General features: G+C 41.0%; 1 protein-coding gene across 1 annotated transcript in view; it reads left to right on the plus strand.

Annotated features, from left to right (window-relative positions):
* The first annotated feature begins 884 nt into the window (after window positions 1–884).
* ptprh (protein tyrosine phosphatase receptor type H) overlaps window positions 885–12769 on the plus strand; it is a 28396-nt gene continuing 16511 nt past the window's right edge. Inside the window, exons 1-6 of the mRNA XM_008118941.3 lie at window positions 885–921; window positions 1975–2025; window positions 5310–5528; window positions 7040–7288; window positions 8931–9182; window positions 12036–12317. Of these exons, the coding sequence (XP_008117148.3) occupies window positions 2013–2025; window positions 5310–5528; window positions 7040–7288; window positions 8931–9182; window positions 12036–12317 (1015 nt within the window). The 5' untranslated portion in view covers window positions 885–921; window positions 1975–2012. The remainder of the gene's footprint in view (window positions 922–1974; window positions 2026–5309; window positions 5529–7039; window positions 7289–8930; window positions 9183–12035; window positions 12318–12769) is intronic.

Here is a 12769-nt window from a genome sequence, read left to right on the forward strand (position 1 = left end):
ACGGTCACGAAGGTAGGTGGGTCCCAAACCGTTTAGGGCTTTATAAGTGATGGTCTGCACCTTGAATTGGGACCGGAAGATGAACGGCAGCCAGTGGAGCTCTTTAAACAAGGGAGCAGATCTCTCCCTGTAACTTGCAGAAGAAGGTTTTTTCCCCATCCCAAGCATGTCTAGTAAGGACACAAGAAAGAGCCTTCTAAGGTTGGATCTATATAACCCAGGATCTGATACCAGATTATTTGCTTTGATTATATGAGTCTCCACTGCCATATAATCTGGGGTAAGCAAATAATCTGGGATCAAATCCTGGGATATAGGTCAGTGTAGAAGGGGCTTAAGCAACTACTCCAGAGTTATGGGATTCCCTTCCAGTTGGCTTCCTCCTCACTGTCTTTCCACAAGGAAGACTTTGGGGTTTATTATATTGTGGCAGATAAATGGGGCAGTGTCGTGTTCTAACTTTTTCAGGATTTAAGCTTTTGTCTTAAAATTTTTAGTAAAATGTATTATACTTTTAAAACATTGTATGACACCTTGCATCTTATGTTGGGAGAAAGATGGGGTTCAAATTAAATAATAACATTAACAAACTAAATAAACAAAACAAGATTCTTCCCATTCCTTCCTCTCTCCAACATTGAATTGAGTACAAACTACTTTTTGCAGCAAATGAAATAGGACTAGGACAAAAGATAAAGTGGGAGTTGGAGAGGAAAATTGGAACATTTTAAAAACAAATGGCAGCGATTTTATCAGGAGTGACCATGACCATGCCAGATCAGGACATCGGGAGGTTATGAAGTTTCTATTAACTGGGCCTTTTCCTCCAGAAAACTCTGGAGGAAAAGACCACAGTCTTTAATATCCTGCCTTTTCTTTGCCAGGTTTTCCTGTTGCTCTTTCTGCCTGGACAACATGGTGGTGAGTTGATGCTAAATGAAGAGATTGTTCCTTTTTTGTTCTGTATTTGTATGCATGTTTAATTGTTCCCTAGAGAGAAGCTCTGAGCTCCCAGTGGGGCAGTGGGTTAAACTGCTGAGCTGCTGAACTTGCTGACCAAAAGGCCAGATGTTTGAATCTGGGGAGCGGGGTGAGCTCCCACTGTTAGCCCCAGCTTTTGCTGACTTTGCAGTTCAAAAACATGCAAATGTAAGTAGATCAATAGGTACCGCTCCAGCAGGAAGGTAAAATGCTCCATGCAGTCATGCTGGCCACATGACCTTGGAAGTGTCTATGGACAATGCTGGGTCTTCAACTTAGAAATGGAGATGAGCACCAACCTCCAGAGTCAGAGACGACTAGACTTGGGGAAAACCTTTACCTTTAGCTTAGAGAGAAGATATCATTTTTAGCAAGGACGCAGCAAAAAATTTCAACAGCTGCCGTTTCCCCAGGACAGATGTGCAGAAACGGGGAGAAATGCTTCTATTGAACTTCTGCCTGAAAAGTTGCTTTTACAAGGCTTTCCGCAACTACAGCATTTGCCCTTCTCACGAGGAAGTCTTGTAGAAGTTCTAGTTGAAAACAAGTTCATGAATTTTTTGTTCTCATAGAACAGGGCTGTTCACGGGCATTGGAGAAACCATCCACTTTGACAAAGGTTGAGTTCAAAATACAGCATTGCAGTTTGTAAGTTTTTGCTCCCATGTCTAAGGTTTTCCTATCTTAATCATTTCTTGAGGGATGTCTGTGTGTGTGTTTGTCGGGAGAAGCCACCTTTTTGGACAATTGTTCCCATTATCTCAGGGATTTGGGGAGTGTAAGTCCAAAAAATAACCTTTTCAAGCTCAGATGCTGCGTATTACAAATAGGAAAGCACAATTGTTATATGTATTATGTACTCACGCTGTGTACATAATATACACAATGAGATTCCACGTTGTACATAAATGCATGCATGAATAGTTCAACAACACTTTTCTCTGCCTCTTTACTTTCATTTATCCCCCTTCCCCCCCCCCCCCCTTCTGACAGGCAAAACGAATTCATCCGGAACAACTACAACTCCCCCTATGACAACTCCTGGTGAGTAAATATCAACTCAAGTGGGTTCCTGACATTTCCTTTTTATTTCTTATCCCACTCCAAATTATGCTGGTGTGACTGAGGGCAGAAAGATGCATAAAACTATGGAGATTTGTGGCCCTGATGGGAACTAGAGGTGTCTCTTTACTCCTCCTGAGGTCAGTAAGAAGGATGCATCCACACTGCAGAATTAATGCAGTGTGATACTACTTTGTCATGTCTCAATGCAATGGAATCCAAGGAGGTGTTGTTTTGGTGACACATTTGCTTTCTTTGGCAGAGAAGGCTGAACTACAACTCGCATGTTTCCATTGAGCCATGACAGCTAAAGTGGTATCAAACTGCACTAATTCTACAATGTAGATGCATGTTGAGCATCTATAGAAGTCTTGCTCCAAACAGTGTTCTAATCTTTACTATCATTAACTTTTCTAACAAAGTAACAGCACTGCCTGTTTTGCTGCCTGAGTTCTATCCCATTTTTGACTAACGTAATGGCCAATAGTAGCTTCCAAGTCAGTAGAACGGTGGATCTATACTGGGTTTGAGTCCAAACTGTAATAGGCAAATCCAAAATTCCAGGTCATATATCTAAAATATGATTCATATATTATATATACATAATATGATAATGTGATACAATATAATACTACTACTACTACTACTACTACTACTAATAATAATAATAATAATAATAATACAATATAATAATATTAATTATATATTACATGTCATATTACTAATAATATTACAGCAGAGTGGTATAGTACAATATCTATATATATAAAAGAGTGATGGCATCACGGCAATTCACAAAACAACAAAACTACAGGCCCCCCAACCTCAAAATTTGACAACACAACCCATCATCCACGCCTCAAGGTTGATACAACAAAAAGAAAAGAAAAATAAAGTCCTAATTTGAGGGAGAGCAATAATTTTTTTATCCAATTGCTGCCAGTTTAGAGGGCTAATCTCTGCCCACTTGGTTGCCTAGCAACCAAGGCACAGCCAGGTTTCAGTTAGGGGACAGGCAGATTTAGGCCTCACTTAGGCTTCTTCCACAGATTATCTAATTTGCACTGGATTATATGGCAGTGTAGACTCAAGGCCCTTCCACACAGCTATATAACCCATTTATAATCTTATATTATCTGCTTTGCACTGGATTATCTTGACTCCACACTACCATATAATCCGCTTCAGTGTGCATTTTATACAGCTGTGAAGAAGGAGCCTCATATAATCCAGTTCTGAGCAGATAATATAAGATTAGAAATATACAGTAGAGTCTCACTTATCCAACGTAAACAGGCCGGCAGGATAAGTGAATATGTTGGATAATAAGAAGGGATTCAGGAAAAGCCAATTAAACATCAAATTAGGTAATCGTTATACAAATTAAGCACCAAAATATCATATTATACAACAAATTTGACAGAAAAAGTAGTTCCATGCGCAGTAATGCTATGTAGTATTTACAGTAGAGTCTCACTTATCCAACGTTCTGGATTATCCAACGCATTTTTGTAGTCAATGCTTTCAATATATCGTGATATTTTGGTGCTAAATTCATAAATACAGTAATTACTATATAGCATTACTGTGTACTGAACTACTTTTTCTGACAAATTTGTTGTCTAACATGATGTTTTGGTGCTTAATTTGTAAAATCATAACTTAATTTGATGTTTAATAGGGTTATCCTTAATTCCTCATTATCCAACATATTCGCTTATCCAACGTTCTGCCGGCCCGTTTATGTTGGATAAGTGAGACTCTACTGTACTGTATTTACAAATTTACCACTAAAATATCACAATGAATTTAAAACACTGACTACAAAAACATTGATTATGAAAAGGCAGACTGCGTTGGATAATCCAGAACATTGTATAAGCGAATGTTGGATAAGTGAGATTCTTCTTTAATATGAAATAATTACTGGGATAGAATAATGCAGAACAATATAATCTCTAAAACCAGGACAGTAAATAAACAGGGGAATTCCACACAGGAAACAATCAGGGCCAGCTAACACCTCCCAACAAAGTATTCCTATCATCAAAGTCTGGAAAATCCTCTGTTTTCTCAGGGCCACAGACAGTAGAAGCACATAAAATATCGCAAACAACACCATTCTGAAAACAAGGGAATTCCAGACAGGAAACAATCAGGGCCAGCTAACACCTCCCAACAAAAAATTCACTCAGGGAGGAAACAGCCAGGCTTTAAAGCTGCAAGGCCATTACATCCTAATCGTTTTTCCTAATTGCAGCATTCATACTTGCCTCCAACAAACAAAAAAAACAATCAGAAATATTGTATATTCACAACCTTTAGGAAATAATATCCCCTGATGGCGCAGCGTGTTAAAGCGCTGAGCTGCTGAACTTCTGGACCGAAAGGCCACAGGTTTGAACTGGGGGAGCGGAGAGAGCCCCCACTGTTAGCCCCAGCTTCTGCCAACCCAGAAGTTCAAAAACATGCAAATGTGAGTGCATCAATAGGTACTGCTCCGGCGGGAAGGTAACGCCACTCCATGCAGTCATCCCACATGACTTTGGAGGAGTCTACGGACAACGCCGGCTCTTCGGCTTAGAAATGGAGATGAGCACCAACCTCCAGAGTCAGACACGACTGGACTTAATGTCTGGGGAAAACCTTTACCCTTGACCTTAACTACCACCAATTCCTCAATACTTTATTTCCCATACCACCAGACTTCGCCACAGCAACGCGTGGCCGGGCACAGCTAGTAGTAATATATAATGCTAATATTGTGCTATGCTAATGTATTATATTATGTACATATTATTTGTAAGCCACCCTGAGTCCCCTTCGGAGTGAGAAGGTCGGGATATAAATGTAGTAAATAAATAATAAATAAATACAATTGGTCCAGGACTGAGGCCCCTTCTTCACTGCCATATACAATCCAGATTATCTGCTTTGAACTGGATTATATGGTAGTGTAGACTTATATAATCCAGTTCAAATCCAGATAATGTGGATTATCTGCTTTGATAATCTGGGTTATATGGCAGTGTGGAAAGGGCTTTAGTTAGATCCTTTTAAGTCCAGGCAATGTACAGATGGGGAAGCTTGCCCATTGCCAAGGATGACCAATATCTGAATCCATTCTTCTCCAGATATGTTGAACTCCATCTCCTATCATGTCCATTCAACACAGCTAGAGCCTGGGAATGATGGGAGATCTGGTCCAAGAAATTTGGAAGGGGCCAACTGCTGTTCTGTCCATCTTCATCTCATTGCCTTCACAGATTGCTGCAAAGACCCTGAGGAAATCGAGGAAAACATTACTGTTGTGGTGTGCTCTCTATCTGTTGATCCGCATGCCACAAAACTTCAGAGTGGATGGGATACAGAGGCACAGGAGCTGGGCTGCATTAATACCACAGATCATTGCCATGAAATCCAATCCAATGTGTCTGTGGACATTTTTCCTCAACTGCCTACTTGCACCATTTCCACGTGCACAGGTAAGTCACAGCAAAGGCTAGCAACTATAATAGAAGCAGAGCAGAAGACAAATTTTTATAAATTGTGGAAATAGAAATAGAATACATGTGGAAATAGAATACATTTTGCTTCTATTTTTTAAAAATCTGAATATTGTGTTATCAAAGGCTTTCATGGCCGGAATCACTTGGTTGCTGTGAGTTTTCCATTCTGTATGGCCATCTTCCAGAAGCATTCTCTCCTGACGTTTCTCCCACATCTATGGCAGGCATCCTCAGAGGTTGTGAGGTCTGTTGGAAATGAAGCAAGTGGGGTTTATATATCTGTATAAGGTCCAGGGTGGGAGAAAGAACTTTTGTCTTTTTGAGGCAAGTATGAATGTTTTAATTGGCCACCTTGATTAGCATTTAATAGCCTTTCAGCTTCAAGGTCTGTGTTCTGTCTCCCAGGAGTTTGGTTTGCATTTTCTCATAGTTGTAGAAAATAGCACCTTAATAGCATTTTTTTCCAGGGTTGCTGCAAATTCTGCAGCACCCTGATAGTTAACCATTAGCAAAGGTTTGCGACCAGCATGCAGGCCTTTGCTGCTTTCACTTTACAAGCCTTGCTGCTATAGGCTTGTAAAGTATCTTTTTGTTCTGGAGACCACCCCTTTTCCTGGGGAAAAAGGGCTCCATTTTGAGAAGCCTCTTCTGCCTTCTACACAGGAGAAAAAAGGACTCAAATGTGCTTGTGTGGCCAAGCCAGGCCAGCTCAGACAAAGCCATCATAAGTACTGACCTTCTGCATTTGAAACTAGTACTGAGCATAGATAGGGAAAGACCTGCTCTTTCTAAAAATAGTAGCTCAGCACTGGGGCAGAGCATATCTCAGGATTTCTCTGCCATTGGAAGAAGCTCTACCTACTTTGCCTCAAAAACGAGCTTTGAGCTTAGATAGTGATAGACCTGCTCTTTCTGATAGCAGCTCAGGGCTAGGGTAAAGAGGATCTCAGTATCTCTTCACCTTTGGAGGAAGTTAAACCAGCAACTAAAGTGAAAAGCAAGGTTTCATAAGTTGACTGTTTATATTTGCAACCTTAACTACTTGTGCCATGTCTGGCAAGGACTTTGTGAAAATAAAATTTTGTTTGATTGTTCAACTTGAAGTCACTTTGGTTACTGGGATTCCAGAGCTTCTAAGTAAGCCCCCCCCCCCCCCCGCAGTTCACCCGGGCAAAGGAAGAAGCACATCTTAAAGCTCTAAAAGGTGCCTGGGTGTGAGAGCATAATCTGACTGCTTCCTGCCTGGGGGAATCCTTTGTTAGCCACCTTGATTAGCATTGAATGGACTTACAGCTTCAAAGCCTGGCTTTGAATGCTTCTGGAACATGGCCATACCGCCCGTAAAACTCACAGGAACCCACTATTTAGTTTCAGCTGCAGTTTCTGCTTATTCACTGGCATGTTGGTTCTGCTGAAGTAGGAACTAGAGTTCTCAGGGAGACACAGTGCCACCTATTTTCTGACTTTGCTGCACTTTTTCTGCACAGATCCAAGCCCCGTGAAGGATTTGGCTTTAGGCATCCGGACCAATAGTTCCATCATTCTTCACTGGGAAATTGTTGCACATTGCTGTCATGCATCCTCTAGCATCAACCATACCACAGTCGCTGATGACAGCTGGAGGAATGGTACAATGAAGATCACAGGGCTGTTACCTGGGGGAAATTATACCATGACCCTGTACAGAACTCTAAATGGAAGACGTAGCCAAGACACCTCCATCAACGTGACCACAAGTGAGTCTCCAGGGCATCTATATCAGACATGGACAAACTTCAGGTGTTTTGGACTTCAACTCCCATAATTCCTGGCTTCAGGACCTTTCCTTTCCCCCCTTCCGCCGCTTAAGCGGCAGAGGGGGGAAAGGAAGGGGCCTGAGGCCAGGAATTGTGGAAGTCCAAAACACCTGAAGGGCCAAGGTTTGCGCATGCTTGATCTATACTGTAGAATTAATGCAATTTGACATCACTTTAGGGATGCATGGCCACCATTTCTAGCCACTGTCAAGCTAGGAGCCGTTCCTCCACTTTCCCATGACAGCCTTGGTCGTTTGTAAACTGGGGGGAAACAGAAATGAGTCATGTGTGCTTTCTGCTTGCTTCCAGATGAAGGACTCCAAACCCTCCCAATCAGCCAGGCCAGAATAGCCTGAAACCAAAGGTTGTTCCAGTTAGTCAGGCCAGAATATCCTGCCACCAGATATTGTTCCAATTAGAGAGGACCCAAGTGTGGGCTTAACAAATTTGTATTGATTCAGCAGGCTTACGTTAGTTCGGAGAACACCAGACGATTAAAAAAAAAGCAACACAACAGCATCCGAATCTGTTTCTCTTCTCTATAAAATTCTATGCAAATGGCAGGCTAACTCAACCATAAAATTCTCACAAAAATGCAATGTGATTTTTAAGCAGTATTTATGCACAGCCCTGAAATGTAAAACGGCTGTCATCTTAAGCTGCATCTCCACTGCAGAATTAATGCAGCTTGACACTCTTAACTGCTATGACGCAATGCTATGGAATCCTGGAAATTGTAGTTTAAGATTTTTAGCCTTTTCTGCCAAAGGGTGCTAGTGCTTCACCAAACTACAAGTCGGAGGCTTCCATAGCATTGAGCCACAACAGTTAAAATGGGGATCTGTATTAATTCTACAAAGTAGATACACCTTAGGTAGCTAGAACTACTGTCAGCTCATAGTTCGTTTGTGCAAATTGGCTCTTTGTTTTATTTGAATCTTAAAAGCATAGTCCAAGCTCCTGGAAATACACTATTTTGGAACATACAATAAAGCTTTAGAGTCCCTTCGCTGCTGGGGTTGCTTTCCAGGGTGTCCTGTGGATACCAAAAATCCATTGATGCTCAAGTCCCATTATATAAGATAAAGGTAAAGGTTTTCCCCTGACATTAAGTCTACTCATGTCCGACTCTGGATGTGGTGCTAATTTCCATTTCTAAGCCAAAGAGCCAGTGTTGTCCGTAGACACCTCCAAGATCATGTGGCTGGCATGTTCAGCAGCTCAGCAGTTTAACCCACTGTGCCACTGGGGGCTCCTCCCATTATGTATAATGGCATATAAATTTGTGTTCCTTGTCTAAAATGACAAGATTGCTTTTGGAATTAAAAAACAAACATTTTCAAACTATGGATAGTTGAATCCTTGGATACAGAGTTCCCACTGTCCAGTTTAGCATCTTGTACAACAGTTTTAAAGTTTAGACTAAAGCCCACAGTGGATTCGCCATCCCATTGACTTTGTAAAATCCAGCTGCTGCTGGCTGGAACAAATCGCCCACATTTTGTCATCACATTTGCAATCCTAAATCAACAGCTGCTGGTAGATCTGCTCCTTGACATTTCGGTTTTTCCTTTGAATCCAGTACCTTCACCTGTCATAAAGATCACAATAAGGAATCGCACCACGGATTCTCTGAAGATTGAATGGACCCCACCTGAAGACTGTCAAGTTAATACCTACAGATACAAGATTTGCATCCTCAACTGCACAGTTGTCTCCAAAAACCCATACACTGTGAAACATCTGCAAGCAGGAGTTATCTACAATATTGTGATCTATGCTGTCACCAAGAACAACATCTCTAGTCCTGGGAAGAACATAAATGCCACCACAGGTAAGGTGTGGTTAGTGCTATGGGACAGAGACATGGGGAAGAGGTGATCAGGATGTCAGTCTTTCCCACTGGCAACATCTATGCTTGTGCATTAAAGTCTTTTATTGCCGTCTGGTTCCTTTTTTGGGACTCTAACTCCCATGGTACTGCTGATTGGGAACTTTGGGGAGTTCTAGTCCCCTAAAAAAGTCCCCAAAGTCTACGCTCAATATGGCAGACTAGAGATAATATACTTAGAAGGCCAGGTTAGGCTTTTGCCATGCTCAGTGTTGGCACACACCCCTCTAAGTGTGTATCTTAAGGCTTTCCACCTCTGACCTACCTTGGAACCATATTCCTGCCTGATGCTTTTCTTTGCCAGTGAGTGGACTGGACACATTGCCTACTTGGAGCTGTCCATGGTCCTGTATCCTTCCCTTGAACTCTTTGCTTGCCAATAGGCTCCAAGTAGGTTTGAGAGGCCTCAAGATCCCAACTCCCAAAAACACACCAAAAGTACTACTGCGTAAGTACTATTGAAATTAAAAAAATGGCTCTCTTTAAATGGCTCATGAAATCTAGTGTAGTGTAGTGATTTGAGCATTGGATTATGTCTCTGGAGAGCAGGCTTCAAACCCTGACCATAGAAGCCCACTGGGTAATCTTGGGCAAGTCACATCCTCTCAGTCATAGCAAGCAATGGCAATCCCCATGCACAAAGCTTGTCAAGAAAACCCTCTGATGGGTTCACTTTAGTTGCTATTAACTTAAATTACTTGAAGGCACACAGCAATAACTCAGTGGTTCGCTGCTAAATTATGGCAATAAACAGGGGAAGCCTTGTTTAAGGTAAACATTTCCATTTGCTGGAGAAATTCAACAGTAGGCTTTACCACTGCATTTTGGTAACAGAGCAACAGTAGAGAGCTATAGCAGGTGGTGGACCTTTGCATGGCAAAACTGCCCCTGCCCCCATTATTATAGATGTAGTTGCCCAGCCAGCAGATATAGAAAGCATGTGTTAACTTAAAGGTAAAGGTAAAGGTTTCCTCTGATGTTAAGTCCGGTTGTGACCGACTCTGGGGGTTGGTGCTCATCTCAATTTCTAAGCCGAAGAGCTTTAACGCACTTCACCACCGGGCCTCCTTTTAACTTACATGTGTTAACTTACATGTGCATTAAAACACATACATACCTTGCTTACAGGTGGATGGATGTCTGAATTGCATCAATTGAAAAAGAAAAAAAACCCAGTGGAATCAAGAGGATGTTTTGCTTTTGTGGTTGTGTGATAATAGTTGATGGTCTCCTCATATAGGAGGAGTGCCACAATTTGGTGGTTGACATACATATGTAAAATAAGGAGTACATTAGATTGAGGTTTGGGTGGAGTCCTCTAGATTATAAATCCCAGAGAAGTCATATTGAAGCTGTAGTCTCTAGAAATTATCCACGAAGACCCAGCTTGATAGTAATAGTAAGCTTGCAGCATCATTCAGATGGAGCCTCCGGTGATATTTTCCCCAGTACTAGCAGGTGGCATTGTGGGCTAATTAAATTTGCTCTTTCCTCCTGATTTCTTTTATTGAAAAAAAAAACACACCAATAGATATGTTTGATATATAAAACTACCACAAGTACACAACTACATATTACACCTAAATTACAGTTACAGATACTCTGTAATTACAGATCCTCTAATGATTATTATCCCTTATTAGCCTACTATCTTTACAAAAGAATTCAAAACACTTCTGTTTAAAAACATGCACCTAAAGTTGAGAAATGCCCCCTGTTGTTGTTGTGAAAAGTTAATGAAATGGTCCTGAGATTTCTTAAAGTTAGTCAAAGATTTTTCCTTAATGATCACAGTCAATTTGCTCATTTCTACTATTTCACAGATCTTTGTCAGCCATTCTTCTTGCCTTGGGATAACTGCTTCCTTCCACACCTGATTATATACAATTCTTACAGCAATTATTATATATTATAACTTTCTCCCAATTTTATCTCTAGGTGATCATCCAGCATTTCCAACAAACAGAACTCTGAAGTTTAATCTTAACCATATCTTCCAGTGTCAAATGTATCTGAGTCCAATATTTCTGGGCCTTTCCGCACAACCACCATAACTGATAAAATCTCCCAGCATTGTGCTCACATTTCCAACAGTTGTTAGAGCAGCCATTATACATCTTAGAAAACATTTTTGGGTGTCAAATGCCATCTGTACACCATATTGTCATTTTTTCCCCTTTCAAAAAACTACTCAAAGTAAATGTCAAACTCTTTGTTCACACCTTTGGCTAAAGGAACTATTCGGCCCAGTACTGCTTTCACAACCTATTCACAGCCCTGTTCTAAATAGACAAAGCTTATTCCGAACATCAGTAATTTAACAGACTTCAGAGTTACACAAAGACCAAGTACACATGACCAATATCAAATGCATACATGGTAATGCTTCTTTGAGATTTATGTGACCAGCGCAGAATGTATCGAGAGATAGTTTGTTGTTTACAAGGGTATTCTTAGGAACTGGCACTGGATGTCATCATACCTTGTGTTTGTGGGTCCTGGGCATATAATATTGCAGTTTCAGCATTTTTAGGATAACACAGAGCTCAGCAAACCATACAAGCCATGGGCAGACAGCAGCTACTGGCAACGTGAAGTTTATTAGGCTCACTGAAGCACATCAGCATACAGCTGAATCTTGAATTCTTTCTTTATGATAACACCTATGTTTTAAACATATGATCTTTCAATTGTTTTTTTCCATTATTTATTTTATCAGCAACTTAACAACCCAATGGACATTATCTGTGCATAGTAAATGTCCAAACTCTGATTTAACTCTTAACTCTTTCCCAGTTCCAAGCAGCCCAAAGAATATAACGGTGATTGAGTACAGCAACAACAGTTTCTCCTTTTCCTGGAATCCTCCTGAAAATCTTCCTGAAAACCAATATGCAAACTATAGGTACTGCCTGAGCTGGTTGCCTGAAGATGAGAAAGAGCCACAGCGAAATAATTGCACTACAGACTACAGTTATACCATCCAGAATCTCCTACCAGGACGCCTGTACTCAGTGAATGTGACTTCAGAGATCAATGGTTTTGAGAGCGAAAAAAATACAACATGGATTTTGACATGTGAGTGCAATTGTTAGGAGAAGTGAGAACATGGCTGCAGTTCAAACTTTACAGTTAGGAGGAGTAGACACTGTGTTCAAATTTCAATTCAGACTTGAAGCTTGCTGAGTAGGATTTGAGACCAGTCACAAACTGGTAATAAATGGGGAAAGAGGGCAGACCCAAAGATGTGATCTGGAGACTTCCAAACTATGCAACTATAGCACTACAATCCCACTTTTAAATGCTACAGCTGCGTACTAGAGAATTCTGGGATTTATAGTTTGGTGAGTTTTTTGGTTGTGAATTCTAGACGCTTCTCCCTAAAGTACACACCCAGGGTTCCTCAGGATGCACCATGTGAGTTCAAATTGAACTATACCACTATTATTCTGTAATGTGAAAAAGTGCCATGATGTCTTGGTCAATACTGGACTGAGGCTGAGGGGATCTGGGCTCTAATCTTGCATTAA

The sequence above is a fragment of the Anolis carolinensis genome, chromosome 6, assembly GCF_035594765.1.
Source record: "Anolis carolinensis isolate JA03-04 chromosome 6, rAnoCar3.1.pri, whole genome shotgun sequence".
NCBI lineage: Eukaryota > Metazoa > Chordata > Lepidosauria > Squamata > Dactyloidae > Anolis > Anolis carolinensis.